Below are 26,098 nucleotides of genomic sequence, written 5' to 3' on the forward strand. Positions count from 1 at the left end.
AGGGCCAGTGTCTATCCTGGGAACATTTAGCACAAGCCAGCAACCAACCTTGAATAAGGAGTCAGTCCAACTGATGGTCACTCACACTGGGCCAATTTTCAGTCTCCACTGATTCTAAACAGTCTATCTTTAGGATGAACATAAGTAGAAAAGTGAAGGAAAACATGAGGAGAATGTGCAAACTTCACACAGACAGTGCCCGGGCAAAGCTTTAGAGACTCTAAATACATGATTATAAAAAAATCCAGAGGTGTAAGACAAAAAAAATGACGAAATATAAAAAGCAGATTTTGAGTATTGAGAATTTTTATTGTTACGCATTATAAAAAAATATGATCACAAATTAATATTTTTTTAACAATCATACTGGATAGTAATAACACAAAATGGTGCTATAGAAACAAGTTTTCAGCTCTTAAATATTTCACAGCATTATCATACCCCATTTGGTACAACAGCTCCATTTTCTGCTTCACTGGTGGAAACAGAGCTTGATTCAGTCGTCTTACATTATTCATTGAAAGCTATTTGGGGGTAAAAGAAAAACATATTATAGTGTATCAAAACATTTTACCTAATCTGAAATACTTATATCCTAAAATACTATAGTTATTAATACCTGATTCATTTCCACTAACACAACAACTACAGCTAAGCTATTATTGTTACAGAAACTTTACGTATACTTCAATATATTTTAAATAACACTAGATAAACTTTTTTTCAAAAGCTCTGATTCTGGAAAAATCTTTGGTGATTATGATAGATAGCTTCAAAATAAACACAAATACAATTTCTGACTTGACTATCAAAACATGACATTAACGTTTATTCAGTTTAGTGTGTTTAATTGCTTAATGATGCTGACACACTGCATTAGTTCAATTCAGCTAAAAATGTTCATCTGCTGATTTTCATTTCTGCTCAGCATCTGATACTTTTCAGTTTAGTGTCCAACAATAATGGGCCGGCATTGACGGACTGCATTTGTCCCGATAGTACTTTTCCATCATCACAATGTACTGGTGAAACCTTTTACCGTATTCATCAATGACGACACCAAGATTAGGAGGGAAGAATCCCAAGCAGGAATACAGAATATTAATCTTTCCTGGCATGTTGCACTTCATGGTTTTGAATACTTGAAGTTGTGCTGTCAACCAGCTGGATATAGTTTGGTGCTGTGTAGTTGCCAAAAAAATTTTCAACAACATCCGTCATATGATTTCCTCCAGCCCCACTAGCATATGTTCAACTGCTTGTTATTGACAACGTGTCGGATTTTTGAACCAAAAAAGTCATCAGATGTATATCAATCTTCTTTGCTGTTCTTGTTTATCACTTTCATTAATGTTTCCATAGTCCAACAGTTATATGAAGTATAGGCAAAAATATCTTTGTTGGGTGAGCAAGTGGTTTTGGTAACACATTTTTCTGTCCTCAAATCAAAGCTTATGTAGTGGCCAGTTTTTTTTTTAAAAGTAATGAGGCTTTTTAGCATGGGTTTCCCATTTGGAAATAAAACAACAGGACTCTGTATATTCGAGCTATATTCCAATTAACACAGATGTTCTAATTATAGTTGTTGTACCGTATACGTATACCTATAATCAGAGATATAAAATAATGAAGTACAACTGCTTCATTACTATTTAAGTACATTTTTCAGTTATTTGTACTTTAGTAAATTTCATTCAGGGCTACATTTACTTTAGTCCCACAACATTATCATTACATTACATTGTGAATTTCCCCTTGGGGATTAATAAAGTATCTATCTATCTATCTATCTATCTATCTATCTATCTATCTATCTATCTATCTATCTATCTATCTATCTATCTATCTATCTATCTATCTATCTATCTATCTATCTATCTATCTAGTAAAATAGCATACCTTTTAGCTTCATTAAAATGTCCAGCAAGACTTCATTACACAAACTAACTATTATAAATTCATAAAAGAGACCTATCAGGTGTGTTACAGTTCAGCACAGCTCAGGCCCACAGGATGCCATATATCATTGAAAAAAGCGCAACAGTGAGCCTTCTACTGCTCATTTGTTCCCCTGCTTTTCGCTCACTTTTGAGACATGGAAACTGAAAGTACCTTTTCTCCACGTTCCTATTTAAATACTAGGGGGCTCCACCCTCTGCTCGCTTCGCTCTCCCACCCCCAGGTTTGGTTTAGACAGACAGACAGACAGATATAGATAGATAGATAGATAGATAGATAGATAGATAGATAGATAGATAGATAGATAGATAGATAGATAGATAGATAGATAGATAGATAGATAGATAGATAGATAGATAGATACTTTATTAATCGTTTACCGGATATACAATTTAAAGAGATTTGTTATTTTCATGGGAATTGTTACATATGCATTATTTTAAAAGCCTGTACAGTAGCTGTCCTACTGCCACTTCGCGTCTCTGCTGCTTGCGTTGTGAATGGGGGGGGTGGTTGAATGCACACTAAGGAGATGCAGACGGATCAGCTGCTGGCTTTGTGCTGCTGCTGGCGAGCTGCATGTTCTGCTTGTTGTGCTGTGTGTCGATCATTTAAAAGCCTGTACAGCAGCTGTCCTTCCGTCTCACTGCCTTGTCTTGCGGGACGTTAAAGTGTCTCTCGCGGGACGTCAAATTCTCTTCCGAGAAGCTCACGCCTCGTCTCCCTGCCAAGACTTTTTTTTATAATAGAGTGAATATGTTCAAATTTGTAAAATGTACAGGAGATTCATATATAATATGAAATATAATGTTTCCTGTACCTGCCACCACCAAAAGTAATCTCTGCCTTTAAGAATTCACCTTCAGATTTAAAAATACATGTTGAGGTAGGCGTTTTTTTCCCTCTTCTTCAGCTTTCTTATATGGAGCCCCTGAAGTCACAAAAAGCTGAAGATTGCACGTTATATACTGTATTTAATGAACAACATCCATAGGTTTACGCATAAGATATTGTGGTGGATCTTACAGTACATGCCCAATTACAGAAACACTAACACAAGCATGGCCCTAAAAGCTGCTGGTTAACTGGTGAAGACAGGCTTGGGTTCCAAACAAGATCTTGTAGCCAGGGATCAGAGGAATGTGCCTGTGCCTGGACACCAAGGTTTTGATGTCCCTTGTTATGCGAGTTCTAATAAAAATGGGTGTTAGCTTTCCTATAAGCAGAGGTAAGTACTTTTGTTGCTACCTTATGGAATTTGAGTTTGGGGAAAGCTAAGAGAACACTACCCTGTTGACGAGAAGCTACTACAGCCACTACAACTATGAAAGGCATAGGCAGCTTATTATCTGAATATTCTAGTTTTGGGTGCAAGTGTGAACTTTGATATATTTTGTTACCGTAAACTATTGAAGAATTACTGCACATCTGTTATTCTATCTTCCATTTAACTGAAAACTGTGCACTATATTATTTCTAAGCTGTCCTTTCTATTAGTTCTTCACAAGATTCAGCAAAGACCATTTCAATTTAACAGAATGTCCAGAGCATTCCTCAGTACAGCACTGACTCTCAGATTTGTATTTGCCACTTTATTATGTTGTTTTGAAGTTGAATTATTATAGTGAATGTTAATTGAAGTTGGTGATATGTGTGGGAAAATGTTATTCTCTAGAATTTAAATTGTGTATTGGAGTGAATTAAAAATATACATATAATGAGACAACTGGTAAATATCTGTTTATGTTGGAAAGTTAATAATAGGCCTTGACTTTGTGGATAATTTTATAGTTTACAAAAGCACTCACGAGAGTAATTTAAATAAAAAATTGGGTACTAAACTGAGCAGAAAAAACCACAGCTTTCTTAAGAGTATTCGTGTTAAACATAAACCATAATTCTAAAATTTAATGTAATAATTGTCCTTCTAAAATCTGCCTTTACTTTAGTGAAGTATAATAAACCCAATTTGTGTTGATTTTTACTTGTTTTTTATACTGTTTATCTATTCAAGTAATGAAGTTTTTCATTTAATTTTTCATCTTATTTTTATATTCTGTTGTCTTCTTCTTCGCTCTTGAGTAGTCGCACCTCATCTGCTGTTGCCAGGCATCTCAGTAGTGAAGGCACATAAGTGTAAGTCACATCCAAACTCACTAGTACCACACTTCTGGTGGCACTAACCACTAAATCCTGGAGCCCCAGCTGTCTGTACACCAAGTATGTGCAGGGTGGATGTTAACAAAATTGGTTAGGGCACAGGGGACCAGACCCTTTTGTGTTCCTGGCCACTCACAGAGACTGGGTGATTGATACTCCAAGAGGTCTCTATATTAAAATATCTTTCTTGTCTATTGTCTCTTTATTAATAAGAGTATCAAAAATATACTGAATTTTTTTTTTAACTGGTTGTAGGAATAAATTGAATAAAAAAACAGTGATTCCTTTGTAGTGTAGCTCAGTAATTATATTCAGTGTGGATGATATCTCTGTATTTAAATTCCTGCATTTCCAACAAAGTAGTACAATGTGATGTAATACAAAGAATGTCTTTGTAAAATAAATAAAATTTAAAGTATAACTATAAGTTATGTTCTCTGATCCATTTGTATTCACAAAAACCAATTACATACATGTATGGCTTACTGTATTTGTCCTTGAGGGAACACAAAACAAATGTTGTGGCCACGTGATAGTACATTGTGGATACAGCATATACAACATACTTCTCCTGTCCCCACAGAATAATAACTTGTGCACATAATATGCACATCTTACACAATATATCTTTTGACCACAACATAATATCTTACAAAGCTCAATGGCGCCACACAAAAAAATCACTGTGTTTTAATGAGACAATATTGAATTTATATCGAGTTCAATAGCAATGTAATGTAAATTAAGCTGTATCTTTGTCTGCTTCACAACACATAATCATTACGCAGCCAAATACAGTGGATAACTTTAAACTGAATAGGGCACATCATTAATTTCATGTCTAGTACCAAACAATATTGTCATTTTACAAATTTTAATCCTGCTTTTAAGTCACAGTAGAAATGCATCTTCTTCAGTGTCTAAAATCTTAAAACATTTTCACATCGAAAAGGCCAAAATTTGTCTGGACTCTTTAATAGATATTATTACTAACAGGACTCATCCAATGGCTACTGTTGTTTGAAAATGAAACATCCAACACTGCTAGAATCTTATTTAGCCCTACATGAGTACAGCAGGGCAGCTGGAATTTTGAAAATCAGCTACTGCTTAAGCTAAACAGTAGGTTTTACAGTTTATGAACTGTACAATATGGTTTGGAGAAAAATTACAAGTTCCTCTGATTAGCAGTTATGTACTTATCAAAGACATGATCTTTACTATTATTATAAAATGTGCTTTTATTGTTTATACTTGAGTACTTTTGAAAGAATACTTTTTTAGCTTTTATTCTTTTTTAACTGAAACTTGTGTTACTTCAGTGAAAGTAAAAATTTTACAAAGTAGGCCTACTTCTACTTTTACTCAAGTATCATGTACAAGTAATCTTTACAACTCTGCTTATAATATGGGAGGAAATCACATGAATAGCCGCCAACAATAAAATTGTATGTTACTGGAAAATGTAAAGGTGAATTTTGTGATCGGCTGACCAAATCAAAAAGATGCACTGAAAAGTGTTCAGGAATCAAAATCTTCATTATCCACAGTAATTAAAGTAAGTAATTAAAAGGCATGACCCTACACCTCTTACATTTTGCATTTACACATGATAGAAAACAAGGATATGCTTGCCATCCCTAGAATGAACTTCAGAATAAATGTGGCGTACCCCTGACTTCTCATTATATACTTTCCATTTAATAATAGTCATTTTACAATCTACGGCACTAAATGAATCATAAACCAGGTTCAGTGTGTCTGAGATAAGCATGGTAGTGACCTGAAGTCAGATTGTTAATAATAATAATAATATACTGCAACAGTTTTGTTCATATAATTCAACCTAAACCTAAGCCTTTACCAGCAATATTACTTGTTCATACATTTAAATCTTATCCATTCTTCTGGAAAGATACTTAATCATTTGAAGTTTTTAAATGTTATTGAATTAGAAATTATACTTTAAAAACTCTATTCTTTCCTGAAAACTCATATGCACGGTAAGAAAAAAAATCTAAGTTTTGTCGGGCGGTATTTTAAAGGAAATCAAGAAATGCAATGTACTGTTTGCATTAAGTATGCAGACCCCAATTAATAATATTTGGTTGACTCACTATTCACCACAGTAACAGCTGTAAGTCTTGATTTTTGTGAAAGGGCAGTGATTTTTGTCTGTTCTTCTCGACAGATGTGTCTCAACTTGTTCAAGTGTCATATCATTACTAAATGTGATACAGACTTCCTATGATGAAGCAGAATGAAATTGATTCTTCAGCACATGCCAAGTTGCTATTCAGCCAGCTTTGAGAAAATGGTCAATTAAAGGGTCATTTAAAAATACATAAAAAGCAATTATACATGTACACATAGGCAATCAAAAACTTTTTTGCCTTTGTAAATCTAAATCCTTATGAGTTCTGTCATCAAGAATCTGTACAGCACAATGAACAAAAATATAACATTGATACAATTGAATTTAAATGTTTTCATACACACACTGAGGTTCACTTTACTCCATCCTCTTAAAACTAAAATTAAATTCTCCCTGTTAATTATATTATTTCAATGAGTTATAAAACTGAAAAACCTTCTTTATTTTTTGATAAAGACAAAGTCAATGGAATGCAATTACAAAGCATATATATTCTGAACTATCATGTAATGTCATAAACTGACACCGGATCTGACAGAATAATAAAAATTCAACAAGCTTCACACCTGCATCAAAATAATGTGCAAATGCTGGGCAAATCAGGTAGGGGACAAATATCAATTAGCTACACTTACCTCCTTGAACATTATTTGAAACCAAGTGCCTTATCTTCAAAACATTTAAATATTATTTCATTAGAAACATGGGTAACACTTTACTTTATGTACTGTAAAAAGCATCTATTACTCATTTACTCTAAATAAATAACAAGACCTTCACAGCACCTCTTTGGGTCTTCATCACACTTCCAAAGCATCGGTAAAGTGTTTATTCATGTCTGCAATGTGTCCTACTAACAAAACTTTACTTTGGAGTGGTCTGAGATACATCTCTCTTGATATTACACTACCGGTCGAATGTTTTAGAACACCTCATTTTTTTCAGTTTTTATGGAAATGTACACAGTTTAATGTCTTAATGTTTCATGAAATCAAGGCATAGAACAAATAAACAATGGCAAATAAAAAATAAGTCAAGGAATCATTAATTGTACAAAGTTTTATTCAATTTTTTTTATTAATCAAAGTAGCCACCTTTTGCCGAACTATGGCAAACCTTTTGATTCAGAATGCCAGTCACTCTGCAAGTCGCCAACTCATCCTTCACTAAAAGAATCTCAGACCATCACACTTCCTCCTCCATGTTTGACAGTTGGTGTCACACACAGAGGAACCACCCTATCACCAACTCAATGGTGTATAAACACCCTACGTGATGAACAAATATTACAAATTTTGATTCATTGCTCATTAAAATTTTCTTCCACTCTGCAGTAGTTCACAGCTGCTATTTCAAGGTCCTATTTTGTCCTTTAAAAAATGGCTTTCTTACTGCCACTCACCTTGCCAAACCTGTAGCACAGTAGAAACTGATACTTGCTTTTCTCTACCACTGTTAAGCTGTTATGCTGTGAGGTGCCTATCACACAAGCTGGTGACACTCAGAAACTTGTCTTCTGATTGGGTTGTGACTTTTGATCTGCCAGATCTCTTCCTATCAGAGTTTCTTCCAGTTTCGCCTTTGGAGTGTGTAAGACACCACTGTTCTCACTGACAGTTTGAATTTTTTTGCAATTTCTCTAAATTAAAGGCCTACACATTTAAGTGTAATAATGCTTGGTCTCATTTAATTTGTTAATTGCCATTTTCTTGCCATTATGTCTTCTATGTACAACATTCTACAGTGTAATATTGTCCAAGTAGTACTTCAGAGAGTGTAGAAACACAGTCTGTTCTAACTCTGCTTTAACACAGACAGAGGGTTTTTAAGTAATCAAAAGAAGTTGGGACACCTGCGCAAACTGTTTGCTTCAACTTGCAAGGCTTAATTTTCTTTAATTCCTGCAGAACATCTGTAGGTTTTAACCTATTAGTTGTTCCCTGAAGAAAGCCCATTTGTAATATCCTGAAATTTCTCTTTTTCCAGTTTTTGCTAGCCTAAACTTTAAATGTAAACCTCTGGAAGTTTACAGCTTACCTTTTCACCATCTTAGGTCACTAACTGCATTTCAACTGATTAAATTTGAAGAAAAACTGGAAAAACTGAGGTGTTCTAAAACTTTTGATAGGTAGTGTACATATTTAGTATATGACCTGTGACTTCTTCATATTTTAACAAATAATTTCATCATCATGTCAATATGCCACACTGCACAGAGATAAATAACCTATGTACTGATGTTTTATAAGTGTATGTTAAGGTGTTGTTACATAAGAGTAAATGAGTAATGGATGAACTTTTGCCGTATCTAAACTAAAGTGTTACCTAAACATGTAACACGTAACAAAATTCTGTAATGTGGTTCCAAGTATTTCAACTGTAACGAGGTACACTACTTTGTAACTGGGAAATGTAATTAGATTATAGCAAAACTGAGCCCCTGAAATGAAGGGATTGTATTAAAAAATGCTTTAGTTGCATCACATTTTTATGCAATCATTTTGTTCACCCCACTGAATTAAAGCTGAAAGTCTGCACTTCAACTGCATCTGAGTTGTTTCGTTTAAAATTCATTGTGGTAATGTACAGAACCAAAATTAGAAAAAAAGTTGTCTCTGTAATTACAATATTAACTTGAGAATGTTAAGAACATAAACAAGAGATAACTCACCAGAACATTCTGATTTGCTAATTTGACACAAGTAGTCATTAATCCTGTATCATCTGGACAAATGTCATAGGGACCACTGAAAGGTGTGACTGTCACAGTACGGCCAAAAGAAAAGATTGGCAAGCTGTTAGAAAGTCCACCATCCATCCATTTCTAAAATAAAAAGGTCAGTTTAGAAAGTTAAGCAAGACTGTCAGAAAAATGTGTGAATAAACAGCTTTTCACTGTTAGGAATTTGCCATCTCCACTACTTTTATAACAGCAAAACCTCTTGTAAACTCATTAAACCTCAACAATATGGGGTATATGTGGCATACAATGCAAGCTGCACTTGAAAGGTATGTGGTTGCAACATATATTTCTACAAACACAAATGTCCTTGGTCCAGAATTTATCAAACTTTTATGTCTTCTAATTTTCTTAGCCAAGTAACAAGATATTATACAAAGCTTTTTTAAAATGACTTGTCTTAAACGATGGGACCAAAAACACAAAACAACCTGAAGAAGCAAAGTCAGCACTCCATGGTCGATTCAATAAGATCACAGCTACTGTAACATTTCAAGTGTGGGGATTTGCGCACTGGAAATGCCAATCAGCATCTCACTAAACCAAACACTGGTAAAGGCCTAATCTTTTACTGACTTTAATAAAATGTATTCAGTATACAATAACCATACCTCTCCTCTATATTCTACTGCAGAAATTCCAGCATAAAAGGGAACAAAACAGCTAGCAAGAAGTACCTGAAATTACAAAAATTAATGTTATGCATGGCAGAATGGAGTCAATTTGAGTCAATTTGTAGTCAATAATATCCATTAAATTTTGGAAAGAACTACAAAGCACTGTCTGCAATTAAATTCAAGTAGCAACATTTATGCGAATATGATGTGAAGGATTCTGGAACATTTTAGATCACAGCTGGGCAATACTGGTTTTCTGCCCTCAGAACAGCAAATGATATTGGTTTTGCAATACTGTGCTTCAGTAGCATTTGGCATAAGACAGCAACCAAACGTGGGTAGAGTTGCACATGTTTTTCATGTTATGCTTTTAGTGCAATTTGGAAGGAGAAATACCTTAATCAAATCATCTCTTGAGGAGAATTCTGATATCATGTAGTTCTTTCCAGTTTTTGCGTGAGTAATGGATATATGAAGACAACTTTCAGCAGTCTTGTGCGCATCTGCTGGCAGAACATCCTCTATTCCATCTCTGGAAAAGAAAACATATAAGGTTAATTTCTGACATGTAATTACTACAAATATGCAGTAGCGTTCAAACGTTTTCACATTTTTGATAGAAATTGATACTTTTATATCATGGTATCATTAAATTGGTAGCAAAAACACTGCAAATATGGCTTGAAATCACTGGTTTATAATTTATAATTCCCATATGACTGCAAAGTCATATTTTAGCAGACATCCAGTGTCCCTATGGTAATCTTTCTTAGCTCATCCTTAATAAATCATGCTAATTGGTTCTAAGTGAAACCTTTGTGATTGTGTTAACGTGGATGAAACCTGTTATTTTGGTCAGTAAAGCACAAAAAGTATCTTTCCTTGGGTTGCAAGGTGCTGGCATTCCTAAAGTTCAATTCTCTGAGCTTAAAAATGGCCAAAACAAAACGGCTTTTTTCAAGGAACAAATCAGTCATTGTTTTGTGAAGTGAAAGTTATTCCACATGACAGATTGATTTTATCAAGGAGATGAACTTTGCAGTTCATCAAACCCAAACAGCTTTATGGGTTTTCTGTCTTCAGTTTGCCCAGTTTCTTCAGACTTCTTTATTACTCCTTGTACACTGGAAAATCCAGTCTGGTTAACTATTTCTTGCTGACTGTTACCTCGTTGATACAAAAGTATAATTTCACATCTGTCAAAGACTGTTAGCTTAGCCATTTTCAAAGTTCTCCTGTAATCACCCTTTGACTTTACTGTCCAATATTGCTCTTTGTTTGTTAAAATGCATCATTAGGACATATGGTTCAGATAATTAGTACCTCATTAATTTGAATCAAGTGTACAGCTGATGAAATTTTAACAAATATATTGAATGATCAAATCTTAAGTAGATTTGGGAACTAAATCTGTATTTTTCTAGTTATCTTAAAAAATATCAATTAAGTTTTTCAATAACTGGGATGTGAACCCTAGGCTCTCAACTGCGAGGCAAAAGTGCTAACATTGCGCGACCATGCCGCCCTGTAAGTATTTATTCTAATGTTATATAGCATTTTCAGAAGTAAATAAAGACTTACTTCCAACATAACTAGCTTTAAAAATAATTTTTCTGATTGGCTAAGACTTTTACATAGTTGTTGATGCAGGCTGATTTGGCCCTAGTATGCATGTGTGTGTTCACTCTGCGATGGACTGGCACTGTCCCAGTGTTGTTACTACATTGTGCTTGATGATTGCTAGGAAAGGCTCCAGCTGCCTCACAACCTTGATAAGTGGTTTAATGGATGGATGGATGGATGGATGGATGGATTCATCTATATGAATTGAGGAAGTTGTTGACTGCACTACTGACTACATCAACTTCTGTATGGACATTGTAGTTCCACTAAGAACAGTACGCTGCTATGCTAACAACAAGCCATGGATTACAAGTGACATCAAGGGCCTTTTGAACCAGAAGAAAAGGGCTTTTAAAGACGGTGATCAGCATGAGCTCAAGCGCGTGCAGAAGGAACTCCGAGTCCAGCTCAGGGCGGCGAAGGAGCAGTACAGGAGAAAGCTGGAGCAGAAGTTGCAGAATAACAGCATGAAGGAAGTGTGGGATGGGATGAAGATCATCACTGGCTGCAGCTCGAAGCGGGGTACCACCATCGAGAGAGACGTGAAGAGAGCAAACCAAATGAACAACTTCTTTAACAGGTTTGACCACCCTAACCCACTCTCACACTCACCTCGGAGTATTGCACCCTCCACACATCCTTCTGCTGATACCAGCATAGGAAAGACATCCCCACCCATAATTACAACAGCGCAAGTGAGCAGAGAGCTGAGGAGACTTCGTGCCAGCAAAGCAGCGGGTCCAGATGGAGTATCGCCACGACTGCTGAAGGTCTGTGCATCGGAGCTGGGGGGTCCTCTACAGCGCATCTTCAACCTGAGCCTGAAACAGGGGAGAGTCTCGAGGCTTTGGAAAACATCTTGTATCACCCCAGTCCCAAAGGTATCTCGTCCTAGTGAGCTGAATGACTTTCGGCCTGTTACTCTGACATCACATGTGATGAAGACCATGGAGAGGCTGCTGCTTCACCACCTTAGGCCACAGGTTCAACACGCCCTTGACCCTCTGCAGTTTGCATATCAGGAGAAGGTGGGAGCAGAGGATGCCATCACCTATATGCTACACCGATCCCTCTCTCACTTGGACAGAGGCAGTGGTGCTGTAAGAATTATGTTTCTAGACTTCTCTAGCGCCTTCAACACAATCCAACCTCTGCTCCTTAGGGACAAGCTGACAGAGATGGGATTAGATTCATACGTAGTGGCATGGATCATGGACTATCTTAAAGACAGACCTCAGTATGTGCGTCTTGGGAACTGCACGTCTGACATTGTGGTCAGCAACACAGGAGCGCCACAGTGGACTGTACTTTCTCCGGTCCTGTTCAGCCTATATACATCGGACTTCCAATACAACTCAGAGTCCTGCCATGTGCAAAAGTTCGCTGATGACACTGCTATCGTGGGCTGCATCAGGAATGGGCTGGAGGAGGAGTATAGGGACCTAATCAATGACTTTGTTAAATGGTGCGACTCAAACCACCTACACCCTGAACACCAGCAAAACCAAAGAGCTGGTGGTGGATTTTAGGAGGCCCAGACCCCTCATAGACCCAGTGATCATCAAAGGTGACTGTGTGCAGAGGGTGCAGACCTATAAATATCTGGGAGTGCAGCTGGATGATAAATTAGACTGGACTGCCAATACTGATGCGCTGTGCAAGAAAGGACAGAGCCGGTTATACTACCTTAGAAGGCTGGCGTCCTTCAACATCTGCAATAAGATGCTGCAGATGTTCTATCAGACAGTTGTGGCGAGCGCCCTCTTCTACGCAGTGGTGTGCTGGGGAGGCAGCATTAAGAGGAAAGACGCCTCACGTCTGGACAAACTGGTGAGAAAGGCAAGCTCTATTGTTGGCATGGAGCTGGACAGTTTAACATCTGTGGCAGAGCGAAGGGTGCTCAGCAGGCTCCTATCAATTATAGGGAATACACTGTATCCACTTAATAGTATCATCTCCAGACAGAAGAGCAGCTTCAGCGACAGACTGCTGTCACTGTCCTGCTCCACTGACAGATTGAGGAGATCGTTCCTCCCCCAAACTAGGCGACTCTTTAATTCCACCCAGGGGGGTAAACGTTAACATTTAACATTATACATAGTTATTGTCTGTTTTTCACCTGCATTATTATCATTCTTTAATTTAATATTATTTATTGTATCATTATGCTGCTGCTGAAGAATGTGAATTTCCCATTGGGATTAATAAAGTATCTATCTATCTATCTATTTATCTATTTATCTATCTATCTATCTACTGCTTCTGGAAATGATAGTTCTATGCCATATTATATACATTTTACAGGATAGTAATAATTCGCTCATGAATCCATTTTCTACCCCCATTTAGTCCAATACACGATAGCAGAACGCAGGAACGAACTATGAATGGAGTGCTCATGTGAAAAAGTTATTTCCATATCACCACTCATACTCACTCAAACTTGGCCAATTTAGAGAGGTAAATTAACCTAGCATGGATGTGGAGGGAAATCAGAGAAAATTCATGCAGACATTGTAGAACAAAGTGAGCAGTGGCCATTCTGCTAGGCTTTAGTTGCATACCAAGCCTGTTAAGACAGCAGTTTTAGTAAATATCCTGATGCACCTTCCACCCCACCCCCCACTTTACATTCTATATGACTGAACTTCAGCTTGTACCAGGATCTTCCAAAACTTCTTCTGATAACAAAGATGTAAATCAAAGTTGCACTAACATCTTTGCAGAGATTTCTTGAGCCAGTGGGCACAAAAATTGACTCAAAAAAGAACAAAGATCTGCAATTCAGTGACAACAAAGTTGGAAAGAATGGTGCACCTATGAGAAGCCCCTGATTTTGTAACTGGAAATTACTTTAATCCAATCATGAGAAGTTCCACCATTCTTCATTAACTAGTTACATTTATCTGTTCTGAATATATTCTCTCAGACAGAAAACCCATTCACTGATCTCTCAAGAGTATTATGAGAGCACTCTGCTCTTGCACTCTCCAAAATGACCTTTTAAAATCTCTCTCTATGAAACTAATAGTTGATGGGCTGCTCTCTTTCTCTCTCTCTTTGGAAAGCTGAAACTGACAATTTCTTCTTTCCTTGTGGCCCAGAAAGCTGAGATCCTGTCTGCCAAGCCAAAGCTATTTTCTAGTAGTATGAAAAGACTGAGAAGCAGCCATTACTTCAAAAAGGGGACTTCAGCATCTAATCTCTTATGCCAGAAAGAATAATGATTTTCTCTGTGAAGTTGCAAACAACACAGTAAAGGGCCTAACTGAGGACTGCACTTCACACCACAGACAAAGGATCATGCAGCAAAGAGAAAGAGTGCACTCCAATGTAAGAGCAATCCTCCACTTGAACCCGGAGCAGCAACAAGGTAACAACTCCACACATTATATATCATCTTCAAAGACTTGGTATTGTAAAACTATTTGTTTGTGTCAAGATAAATTAGAACTCTAAACAGTAAGTAAACAGCAAGCCTCTCTAGGATATATGTTTGTCTGTCTAGTCTGTCAGCATCCTGTCTTATGTATCAATAAATACTGTACATGCAGTTATCATATTTCTATAATCCTTGTGTTTATCAATAAATTGTAGTATTATTATTAGTAGTAGTATTATTGTGTTTCTTTTTACTTTGATAGAAGTCTAAAGGCTGGAGACATGCATTCTACAACAAAGAAGGGTAAGGTAAATAAAGTTGGAGCCTCGACTAATTATTTAATTAATTACTGGCATCCAAATGCATGACCCGATAATTAACTGAGTTAAATCTCTCCTCCATTCCATATTATTATGACTGTCCTGTTGAAATTCTTTTTTATCTTCCTACAACACGCAAATTCCAAAACAAAGAATAATCAGGTAGAGGCAGAACTGCTAACCACCTCATTACCTTGTTAGTAACTTATTTCACTTTACCATTCGTTTTTAGTTATTAAAAGACACATCGTTTAACAACAAACTTTATGGTACTCGTCAAGACATCTGCAACACAAATATGGGACTGAAGTTGACTCAGTCATTCCAAATATTCTACAATAACAGCTTATTTATAATAGCCAAAGTTGTAGTTAGGACTGTGATGGGTAGAAAGCAAGTCTTAATTTTCTTTTATTAAAATTGAACTATTACAATTTTCCAGATTAGTATGCAGATGTTGGAACTTGTATTCACTTAATAAATTCTACAAATGTAGATTAATCAAAATGTAAATCTAGTCAGGAAATTTTGTCTACAAATGTGAAAAGCCACTTGACAATTTAAAAAATCTTTCAGGGATATTAAACTTAACAGTGAATTTAATTATTGCATTCTTCATTCAGTATTATCTCTGTGGTATGTAGAAAATGAATTATTCATGAAGTATAGGTTTATACAGGTCACATATTTAATGACATTTTGGAAAAAAAATCCATAGAAGCTGCTTTAAAATAAATGAAGAGAAATAAAATAAAATGCTAAATAAAAAAAGGAAACATAGTCATTTCTAAACCGTATTGTCTTGAACAAGGTTATGGAGTCTGCTGGAACCTATCCCAGCTAGCATAGGGTGCATGGCAGGAACAAACCCTGGTCGGGGCAAAAGTCCATCGCAGAGCGAAAACACACGTACCTCACACACACAGACACCCCAACCATAAACTTGGGCCAATTTAGTTTGACAATATACCTAAATTAAATTGTATTTCAAGAGTGGGAGGAAACTGGAGAACCCAGAGGAAACCCACGCAGACATAGGGAAACCATGCAAACTTCATGCAGGGAGGACCTGGAAGCAAACCCTGGTCTCCTGATTGTGAAACAGCAGCACTACCATTGCGCCACCATGCCACTCACAAACACAGTGATAAGCATTTTTTAATTTGTATAGACCAACCCGGTAACAAACCTGATGAGTACACTTATCCTTGAAGAAAATGAGTAAAGGGTTAAGTAGAGGGAAATATCACGATAACACATTAGCAGAATACTGTTAGTGGTCAGATACATAGAACACTAATTCAAAATAAAAGAAAGAGACACATTGGTTGATTCAAGCACTCATCAGTTCAGTTCACAGAGAGTCTGTCCATATTGAAATGCTACAAAAGGGAATGAAAAGAGCCTACTTCATAGTTTTCTAACTTGTGTGAATTTCTTAATGTTTCAGCATCAAGTTATGGAGTTAAGTGCATGTATTTTTGCTTTTGTTTTGTCTTTATTGTTTGGCAAATGAAAAGAGTTTGCTAATTGCAATAGTTATAGATATTCCACGGATGCATTCATCTTGCATTAATACTTATGAATTCTTGTCCTGAGAATCTATGAATCTGTTATTGCAGGTATATGACTCATTAACTAAAGTGGTAGAACAAGTTACAGTTTACAGCTGAATATTTGCCTTTGATCCCAAATTCTTACAATAAAGCATCATCAAGCGCAAAGTTGAAAACATTAACATTGAAAGAAATAATATGCGAGTGTTACATTGAGATTGATCACCGAAGCAACAATACTAACTACAGTAATGTGCCACTATGCTGTATTTTAATAAATTAAGCTAAAAAAAAAAACACATTACCTCAAGTTTCGTATGAAATCATAGCCGGGTGTGACTGCCCCAAGTTTCAAACTTCGTACTTCCTTTGCAAATTTGTAAGTAAATTGTTTGCAATCCTAAGAAAAAAAGACACCTCTGAAAGTTAATTATTATTAATGGAATGTGAATTTCAAAAATTATGTTGGAGGGGGGATAATCAAAAGGAAAACACACAGTATTAAATAAATAAACAAACAAAAAATCCTAATTATGGTACTGCCTTGAGTCAAACTATTTTAATGAACTGGTGTTTTGAAATGTGAATTTTTTATTAAGTTATTTATACTTATATAAATGCACCAACCTGTTAAATTTCTCAAGGAGTTAAAGGGTATTTATGCAAAATGCACCATTTTAAGTTAAATACATAACTTACTGCAGTGACATTGAAAGTGCTATATAAATAAATGATGTTGTTGTTGTGAAATTAGGAGGAACATTTTCAACAACTTCACAGATATATAAGTGTGGAAAAGAACACCTCCTCAAGTGTGTTCCATTTAATTATATTTTCTGTTTGGTTCTGTACTGATTTGGGTTACAGTAGTGATCTGCTGGAAAAAAGGCTCAGAACAGACTTCTCAATTCCCAGAAAAATCCTGGCAAAGTCACAAGTGATCCAAAATATATTTCTTGGATCTACTCATGAACTTTCTCCCAGGAAACAGCAAGTGTATTCCTCTCCAAGAAATAAAAAAATGATCTTAGAGTTGAAGGTGCTTATTCTCAAAGAAAATGTTTCACATTTTGGCTGAAAACTGCTCCACTGTACACTGGGGAAGACCGTCAAATGAGGCCTAAAGGCTGAAGCTTTGTGCGTACAGTAGAGATGCAGCAATTAGGTCCTCAAACTTGAGACTGTCCAACCTTGAGCTGAATCTTCACAGTTTTGTCCATGAAACTGAACAAGGGGAGACAAGGTACATCCCAGACAAGTGTCATACACTAAACTAACACAAATAATATACACCTTTCCCTAAGAAACATAAGTAGCAACTTTGTGATCCAGGGCCTAACCAAGCTAAGTGTTAAAACTAAAATCTTCTAAAACCATATTCAGATATATCATATATAGTAGTCCTGGCCTATGTCAATGGTAATGTCCTAATAAAACAGGATGGGGTTTCTCCAAAGAAAGAAAGAAAGAAAAAGAAATAAACAACAGTAATTAAACTGTGCATCTATCACCCAACCTACGCACAATATGGCACCCTTGTTACTCAAACACATACTGTTTGCACAACATCTCTTAATTAACATTCTAGAAGTCTTCTTCTTATACACAAAGTTCAGCTAATTGTGTTTATAAGAATGACTTATGAAATCTTTGAAAGCACGACAGTTTTTTTTTGTCTGGCACCTCCTGAATCACCAGTATGAGAAAACGCCCACATATAATTTACCGTTTGACTGTCTTGATGTCTAATTATGCACAACATCAAACTTTTTGGGGTTCTCCGTTTATTTTTGGCACTCTGTGCCCCATAAAACCCCACATTTTTATGCCATTTTTGGACAATATTTTGTGCAGGAAATTACGCCCTTATGATAAAGAATAAAATGGTGTCTTCAGAAAAAAATCATCAAAAGGACTTGGAGTTGTGCATACCACATCAACAGACTGTAGGGGTTCACTCCCTAATGGTCTATGAGGGTTTAAAGCCTTTTCACAAAACTTCAAAAAAATGGTAATATAGGCATGCAGAGTGTTGTTTTATGCTATTTTGATAGCAACACATGAATGTATTGATATTTGATTCTTTACTAGTGGTCCTAGCCTTCTAAGAGCCACTCCTAGTGGATTAAAAGTAATAAATTTCAAACATAAGCATGTGGGGTATCATTTTAGTCTATTTCTAGATCAGTGTAAGAGTGTGTGATATGTATTGTCTATAATGTTGCTTTAACGATATGCGAGCTGAAATTATCGACTACTGTATGTCACTCAATTTGCAAAAAACAATCAAAAACATGCCTTGAGAGTCCACACATTCACAGTCTCATGTAACCTAACAGGACAGACTACTGCGCATGCGTTCATGGTCAGCAGACCACGAGTTAAACTAACATAGTTGCCTAAAACTGTTGCAACTGAAGCAAACAGCATCAAGGGATAAATAGCCTCGAAATCTACGTCATTAGATTCAATTGCAAGACATGGCTCATCCTCATTCGCATGCAGGTGGTTTGGCTATGAAAGACAGATGTTGCTTAAAAGATGACAATCTACAAAAACTATGTCGGAAATCATTTGCCGTTAAACACAGCTCAACAACTAACTTGTTTCGCCATCTGTGAAGTGAAATTGTTCTAGTACAGAGGCTTGTTGTGTCAGGCAAAAAAAAAAATGCATTCAAACAAATTATATAATTTGTTCAAACTAATTATTTTTATTTCTGTAAGAAGCATATGCCAATCAGGCACGTTTTATTTTGCAAGTCGTCTTGGTTGAGGGTCCTCGATTCTAAAGCACATTTTTTTCTTTCATTATTTAAAACACTCACCCGGATCCCTGGCTCCTCACCCTGCTCCATCTGCCTCTATGGCCGCAGAAGTTGGAGCAGATGATGACAACACAAGGGAGGGTGCGAAAAAGAAAAATCTTTTAGCAGCTATTAAAAAAAAATAACAGTAATTCATAAAAGGCAAGTCTCTGCACACTGCCACTGAAAAGGAGATCAAGAGCTACTTGATGATACCTGAGGTGGACAGTGATGTAAACCCACTTGAGTCGTGGAAAACACAAGAAGTACATTTCCCCAAATTGGGCAATTTTGCAAAAAAGTACCTGTGCACCCCTGCCTCACACAGCACTTCTGAGAGGGCTTCCAGCACTGGAGGAAATGTTGTTAACATTTAACTGTGCTGCTCTGAACAGAATGATGTTTATATTACACAACTTGATTTAATTTTTTCTGATACCTTTGTATAATATTGGACAGAACATGAAGTTAGTAATTTGTTTAAAAATGTTATAGGTTTGGACTTTATCGTGATTTTGTGCAATATTTGGCAGAACTTGTTTACAAATGCTTTAGTAATGTTTTCCTGTGCAGTATTTGACAGAACTTTGGATTTTTACACAATAGTACAGTATGTTAGGTTTTTGTTCTTGCTTGTATGCTGCACAATTCACCTTACAGTACAGCAGTTTATCCAGACTATAATGTTTATGCCTTGAAGTTCAATTAAGATTAGTATTTTATTCCCATTGGATTCACATCTTTTTTACATTAAGGGTGTCTGTTTAAAATTATCTCAATAGTTTTGTTGGTCTTAGTGCAATTTTTTGTGTAAATCCTGTAGGCCATTTTGAAATGGTTTACTCATACATGTTTGATCTCAGTAATACATTTTGGCATTTTGAACCAAAGGGGCTACCACAGTCTGTCTGTTTCATCAAAGTTGCTTGCCACCTTTGCTGATATATCAAAAATGTGAATTAAATTTTGTACACTTAATGATTCCTTGACTTATTTCTTTTTTTTATTTGTCATTGTTTACCTGTTCTATGCCTTGATTTCATGAAACATTAAGAAACTATACTGCATGCATTTCCATAAAAACTGAAAAAACTGAGGTGTTCTAAATCTTTTGACCAGCAAATGTACCATATCAGACTGTCAGGTTATCTCTTTTGAAAAATATGTTAAAATGTACTTATGTTTAGATGTACACAATAAAAAATAATGTTAGAGCAGTAAAATGTGTTTTATTTTAATAAACAATGCACTTAAATACGTTAAATGACTTAGCTTAACACCTAAAAATTGCAAATACACAGAAAAGGCAAAGTGGCAAAAGAAAAACAAAACCTCTAGCATAATAAAGATTATACATCTCTGTAGGCCAACAACTGTTTACAAAAAAGTCAACATTACACAGATACTGTACAAATTACCATAAACATGATAAGTAATCTCCAAACTGTTTGGTGGTCACACACAATGAAAAGTAATCTGCAAACTGTTTGGTGGTCACACACAATGAAAATGCAAACAAACTTATAAAAGTTAAGTAAATGAGGCATATTTATAACTTAAGCATGTAAAAAATAGGTCGCCCATTCCTTCATCAGACACATGTACGGCTACTGCAGTTTATAATGGACTGTGCACATACTGTTTAACCTGCCTCCTACACCATCGACAATTTTGAACATATTTAACATACAAGGCATTTTCTGTATACAGTACCTCTAATTTTTCAGGTGCAGTGGCTAAGAGAGTTGCAGCCAGTGCTCCTGCAGATGCTCCAGCAAAACATTTCATTGTCAAAAGGAGTTTCCTGCCATGAGTTTGGATAGCTGAAATAACACCCAGGTGATAGATTCCCAAAAAGCCACAGGCACCAAATGAAAGATTTACAGGAATCATTTTACCTGTGGCAGAGTGAACAAGAGAGTTTCTTTAAAAACTGCAATGTATGCTAAATGTCTATAAATGAACAGTGTCATTTGTATCATTATTTAGCAATTAACACAGTGCCAAATTAAATTTAGAAATTTTACAGCATTCCAATCAATTTGTTTTAAATTAAAGCCGGTTGCTACATGCAAACAGAACAGTTCTATCTTTGAAAGAAGTTCAAAATCTACAGACTTTACTCTGGACAGGAGGCCAAAATTAGTAACTCATTCATACCCATTTATTCCAGTGAAAAATGTTACAATGGTGAAGCCGACAGGTGAAATGCCCTTGACTCAGACAGTGTGAAGCATGCATTGATGTGCAGAAGATGGGGACCAAATTGCTCTAGGACAGAATATAATGACTTTTGTTACAGGAGCAGTGCAAAGCACTCATTTCTACATGGAGGGCTTGGTGGATCAGATACTATCACATCTCTGCTGTTTCAGAGACCACATCAAGGTTATCATTCCAGGACAACCCATTCACCTATTTTTTGCAAAGTACAGTAAATAGTAAAGAGGAAGCACACACTTTGACATAAAAATGGCCAGCACTGTCACAATAATGGCAAATTAGTTTTACTGCTGACTCTTTACTGGCTCTGTATAAGTAAGTGTGTGTATTTTTAGTGATTAACCAGCAATATTGTTTCTTCAATACACATTTGGGATTTACAGTCTTTAAACAAGGGAAAAGTTGTACTCCAATGCAGGACACAGTAGAACAGGATATCTCATGATGGATATCAGGTGTGTCACTGTACTAATATGTAGAAGAAACCTAGAGAGGCTGCTGGAGGAAACCTGCAAACACCACAGCGGGTTGATGAACTTGGGATCTAAGGGGAGGCATGCAGCTGTCTGCTGGGTGTATGTTTGGACTACTTGTTCAAATGAAAAAAACATTTTTATAGTATATTTACCCAAGGTGGCTTACAAAGAGCAATACAACAATCATTTCCATGTTTTTAATAAAATGAGAGGACTGGAAGGTTAAGGGAAGTGCTCAGATTTCAACAATAAGTCAAGACAGGAGCTGAAGTGCACATTTTGGAGATTACAGCTCAATTCACTTCTTATACTAAATTGGGTTATTGCATAGTAAATTGATTTTGTTAACAATTCCATAACTGAACAGCACCATCATGTCTAGAATAAAAAGTAAAAAACAAAAGAGAGCTAAGTACACTGAGTCAATTGGTATTAGACAATCAGGTCAATTAAGTTCACCTGGGAATACTTAGCGGGTAAATGCTAATAGCCATCACGATTGGATAGTTGATGGCACTGCTGCCTCATAAATCTAGATGTTACGGTGTAGTCTGCATGTTCTCCTCTTGTGAGATGTGCAAGTTAAGCTAACCGTTGACTTTAAATTGGCCCCCAGTCTCTGTTTGTGCATCACAGTGTGAATGAGCCCTGCTATGGAAGTACAGGCGGGTGAAGTATCTTGCTCATGGTCACAATGTCATGATTTGAACCCACAACCTCAGGTTTTGCAATCCAACTCCTTAATAACTTCGCCACACTACCTATTATAACTGCTGCTGCAACAGTTACAATAAACCATTTTCCCCCAATGTGTCCTGTACATTTTACCCTCTTCTCTGTGTTTAAATTGTATACGTTTTAAGTTTAACTTTGCAGGACTTCGTTTAACTTTTACATTTTTGGCGAACCGATTTCAGATCGAATAAAGCTTACTTAATTTGCAGCGTACGCTATCCTTTTTGCGAATATAACCGTAATGCCTAATAAGCAACGTGACTATTAGAACATCCAGTGGGCGAGAATAACGGGCACAAGTTACCGGCGAAACTGACTGCTTTTCACCAGAAACTTTCATTTAATGTCTTCTAACGGCAGTCACCACGCCAGCAAAGTGTAACGGATTTTTTTTTTACCTACTTGTTGATTTCTGCTATTTTCACTGGATTATATAAAATGTGTCGTAAATGTATCAGTTTTACAAAGTACAAGAAGAACTTCGACGAAGTTTTAACGAGTAATTAACTAGAAACACAGGTGCAACAATGTCAGAGAAACGTGTTTAACTAACCTTCTCCTAGGATTACGACATTCTTTGCTTTTACCGTGAAAGTGTCTTAAACAATTTAACGTAAACCTATATTCCCATTTTCCTTTCGTGTAAAATGAAATCAACCCTCCCACAACCTCATATTTTATGTTTATACTACGGAAAGCGAGAAGGACATAAAGAGCAGAGAGATCGACTATGAGCCTGCGCAGATCTGGGTCCTAGTGCGAGGTTATTTAGATGAGCTTTATTTGCATGACTTAATTGTGTTTTTATCACGTTCAATTTGTAATTTATTGCCATTTGATCAGAGTACAGTTGTTACATATCCCTGAAATAAAAACGTACAAAATAATGCAAAAATATTTATGATGCATAATTCTAATAAATAATTTAAAAAATAATAAATATTTACAATATGTGAACATTTTAAAGAACAAAAGCAAAAATAAATTAAAAGCTTAAGAATGAACACATATTTATCCACAACGGTACAGCAGCTACCTCACAGATATTTTCCTTGTTGAGTATTCATATTCTCTCTGTATCTGTGTGTGTGGTTTTTGTTCCACAAAAATCCCAGTAGACATACAGGTTATGTTAATTACAGTGAGTATGTGTGTGAATATGATGGACTGCTACCATCATATATTGACCCCTGTGCTTCCTGAAAATGCCTGGAGCCCCAGTGACCCCAAACCTGATTAAGAAAGTAAAGCAATATTATGTTTTTTTGTTTTTTTTTAAATATTCACAAACACAAGGTACCATTTCAGTGACCAATTCTACACCAAACTGCCCCACCTTGGGAAAATATGAGTGTGCATTTAATGGCACACTTTGATGAACTGATAAGAGGCAGATATGGGTTCTGAAAATAAATGGATGTTGTATAGGAAGCCATGGTACAGTAACCTTTAGAGTACTGTTGTGAAATTGAGAGTTCCTAAACATGTAAGTCTCAAAATATACTGAAAATCCCCACTAGAGGAGGAATTACCATCAAACCCCAGCTAGAAATGAAAAGGGCAACAAACAATCTTTACAAATAAAAATAGTTACAGTATATTAATAAAATACCTCCGTAATGAATTAAAGCTCCAAGGCAAAAAAGGCACTTAAACCAAAGCCTTCAAAATAGGCAAAATTCAAAAGCAAACACATTCTGGGTGTGTGTCCAGGGACCCATGATGGCAATCGAACGTAATGGCTAGATGTAACAATCAAATGTCTGCACACCTAAATCACCCCCCACCCCTACTCCCCCCTGCTCAGTGAAACAATCAAGTGCTCACACAACAAAATCATCAAGGAACACCCCCCCCACACACACACACACACACTGCTCAGTGAAATGAAAGAGTGTCTGTGCACCGAGAGCAAAAGTGGTAACAACCGTGATGAATGAAATAACTGGGTATCCAGGCACTGCATTGTAAAAGTATGACCGACTCTCTGTTAAGGAGTACCATTCATTGCACCATTCAGGGGCCTGTGGGGGGGTCTTAATTCAGTATTGAACCCAAGGGTGACCAAAAAACAAAGCAATGGTTCAAAAGTCCAGGTAATCACAAAGAACAGAATTATTACATGGAAATTCACCACCACCACAAGAGCATTCAGACTGAACCACAAGGGACTATGGGTTTTTCTCAGCCTTTATAAGGAAGAAGTGAGGTGGCTCTGTCTCTTAGTGGACCATCCACAAAACACATGACACACAGAAAAGATACTAAAGCATAAAGAAACTAAATAATCAACAAAGTTAACATAAAAAAATGAATTAGGCAGATATAAAAATGGTACTTGAACCCCAGCCACAGGAGAAACCCTGTCTGAAATGTAAAATGTGTAAGTGAACCAATCAAGTTCTTTGAATGATCAGATTACAACTAGGTTAGTTTGCCCTAATGTAGTATAACATTTATGAAGTTGTGTTATGTACTGAAGCCTTCTCTCTCTCCTTCTGTTTAACTCCACTGTCTACCCTCATGCAGCTGCAGGTTTAATTTTGATAGCCTTCTTTTAATCCGCAGGAGCACAGAGTAAAATCAGTGGAATTGAAGAGCCGCATAGTTTGGGGGAGGAACAATCTCCTCAATCTGTCAGTGGAGAAGGACAGTGACAGCAGTCTGTCGCTGACGCTGCTCTTCTGTCTGGAGATGACACTGTTTAGTGGATGCAGTGGATTCTCCATAATTGATAGGAGCCTGCTGAGCGCCCGTCGCTCTGCCACAGATGTTAAACTGTCCAGCTCCATGCCAACAATAGAGCCTGCCTTCCTCACCAGTGGCGTCTTTCTTCTTTATGCTGCCTCCCCAGCACACCACCGCGTAGAAGAGGGCGCTCGCCACAACCGTCTGATAGAACATCTGCAGCATCTTATTGCAGATGTTGAAGGACGCCAGCCTTCTAAGGAAGTATAACCGGCTCTGTCCTTTCTTGTACAGAGCATCAGTACATGTATTGGCAGTCCAGTCTAATTTATCATCCAGCTGCACTCCCAGGTATTTATAGGTCTGCACCATCTGCACAGTAACCTCTGATGATCACGGGGTCCATGAGGGGTCTGGGCCTCCTAAAATCCACCACCAGCTCCTTGGTTTTGCTGGTGTTCAGGCATAGGTGGTTTCAGTCGCACCATTTAACAAAGTCATTGATGAGGTTCCTATACTCCTCCTCCTGCCCATTTCTGATGCAGCCCACGATAGCAGTGTCATCAGTGAACTTTTGCACATGACAGGACTCCGAGTTGTATTGGAAGTCCGATGTATATAGGACCGGAGAAAGTACAGTCCCCTGTGGCGCTCCTGT

At 36.7% G+C, this 26,098-nt stretch overlaps 1 protein-coding gene across 2 annotated transcripts; it reads right to left on the reverse strand.

Moving 5' to 3' along the window:
- Positions 1-297: 297 nt before the first annotated feature.
- Positions 298-23,433, reverse strand: pnpla4 (patatin-like phospholipase domain containing 4). 2 transcript variants are annotated; one of them, XM_028800868.2, is made up of 7 exons: positions 23,306-23,433; positions 21,032-21,216; positions 16,818-16,912; positions 10,028-10,163; positions 9,626-9,691; positions 8,946-9,098; positions 298-524 (listed from the first exon to the last, which is right to left on the reverse strand). In XM_028800868.2, exons 2-7 carry the CDS (start codon positions 21,209-21,211, stop codon positions 393-395), a joined length of 762 nt encoding a protein of 253 aa, XP_028656701.1. In that variant the 5' UTR covers positions 21,212-21,216; positions 23,306-23,433; the 3' UTR covers positions 298-392. The 2 variants fall into 2 exon arrangements, with proteins under 2 accessions (XP_028656701.1, XP_051783240.1); XM_051927280.1 differs by lacking the exon at positions 9,626-9,691.
- Between the last annotated feature and the right edge of the window lie 2,665 nt (positions 23,434-26,098).

Source organism: Erpetoichthys calabaricus, chromosome 4, assembly GCF_900747795.2.
Source record: "Erpetoichthys calabaricus chromosome 4, fErpCal1.3, whole genome shotgun sequence".
NCBI classification, from domain to species: Eukaryota; Metazoa; Chordata; class Cladistia; order Polypteriformes; family Polypteridae; genus Erpetoichthys; species Erpetoichthys calabaricus.

Bases quoted from the DNA above. Each gene is read 5' to 3' on its own strand.
- pnpla4 (XM_028800868.2), bottom strand. From the start codon at position 21,211: ATGATTCCTGTAAATCTTTCATTTGGTGCCTGTGGCTTTTTGGGAATC. The intron at 16,913-21,031 runs GTACTGTATACA...TTTTTTTCTTAG, and splicing joins CTGCACCTGAAAAATTAGAG to GATTGCAAACAATTTACTTA. The intron at 525-8,945 runs GTGAGTTATCTC...ACCCCCAAATAG, and splicing joins TAGCAAATCAGAATGTTCTG to CTTTCAATGAATAATGTAAG.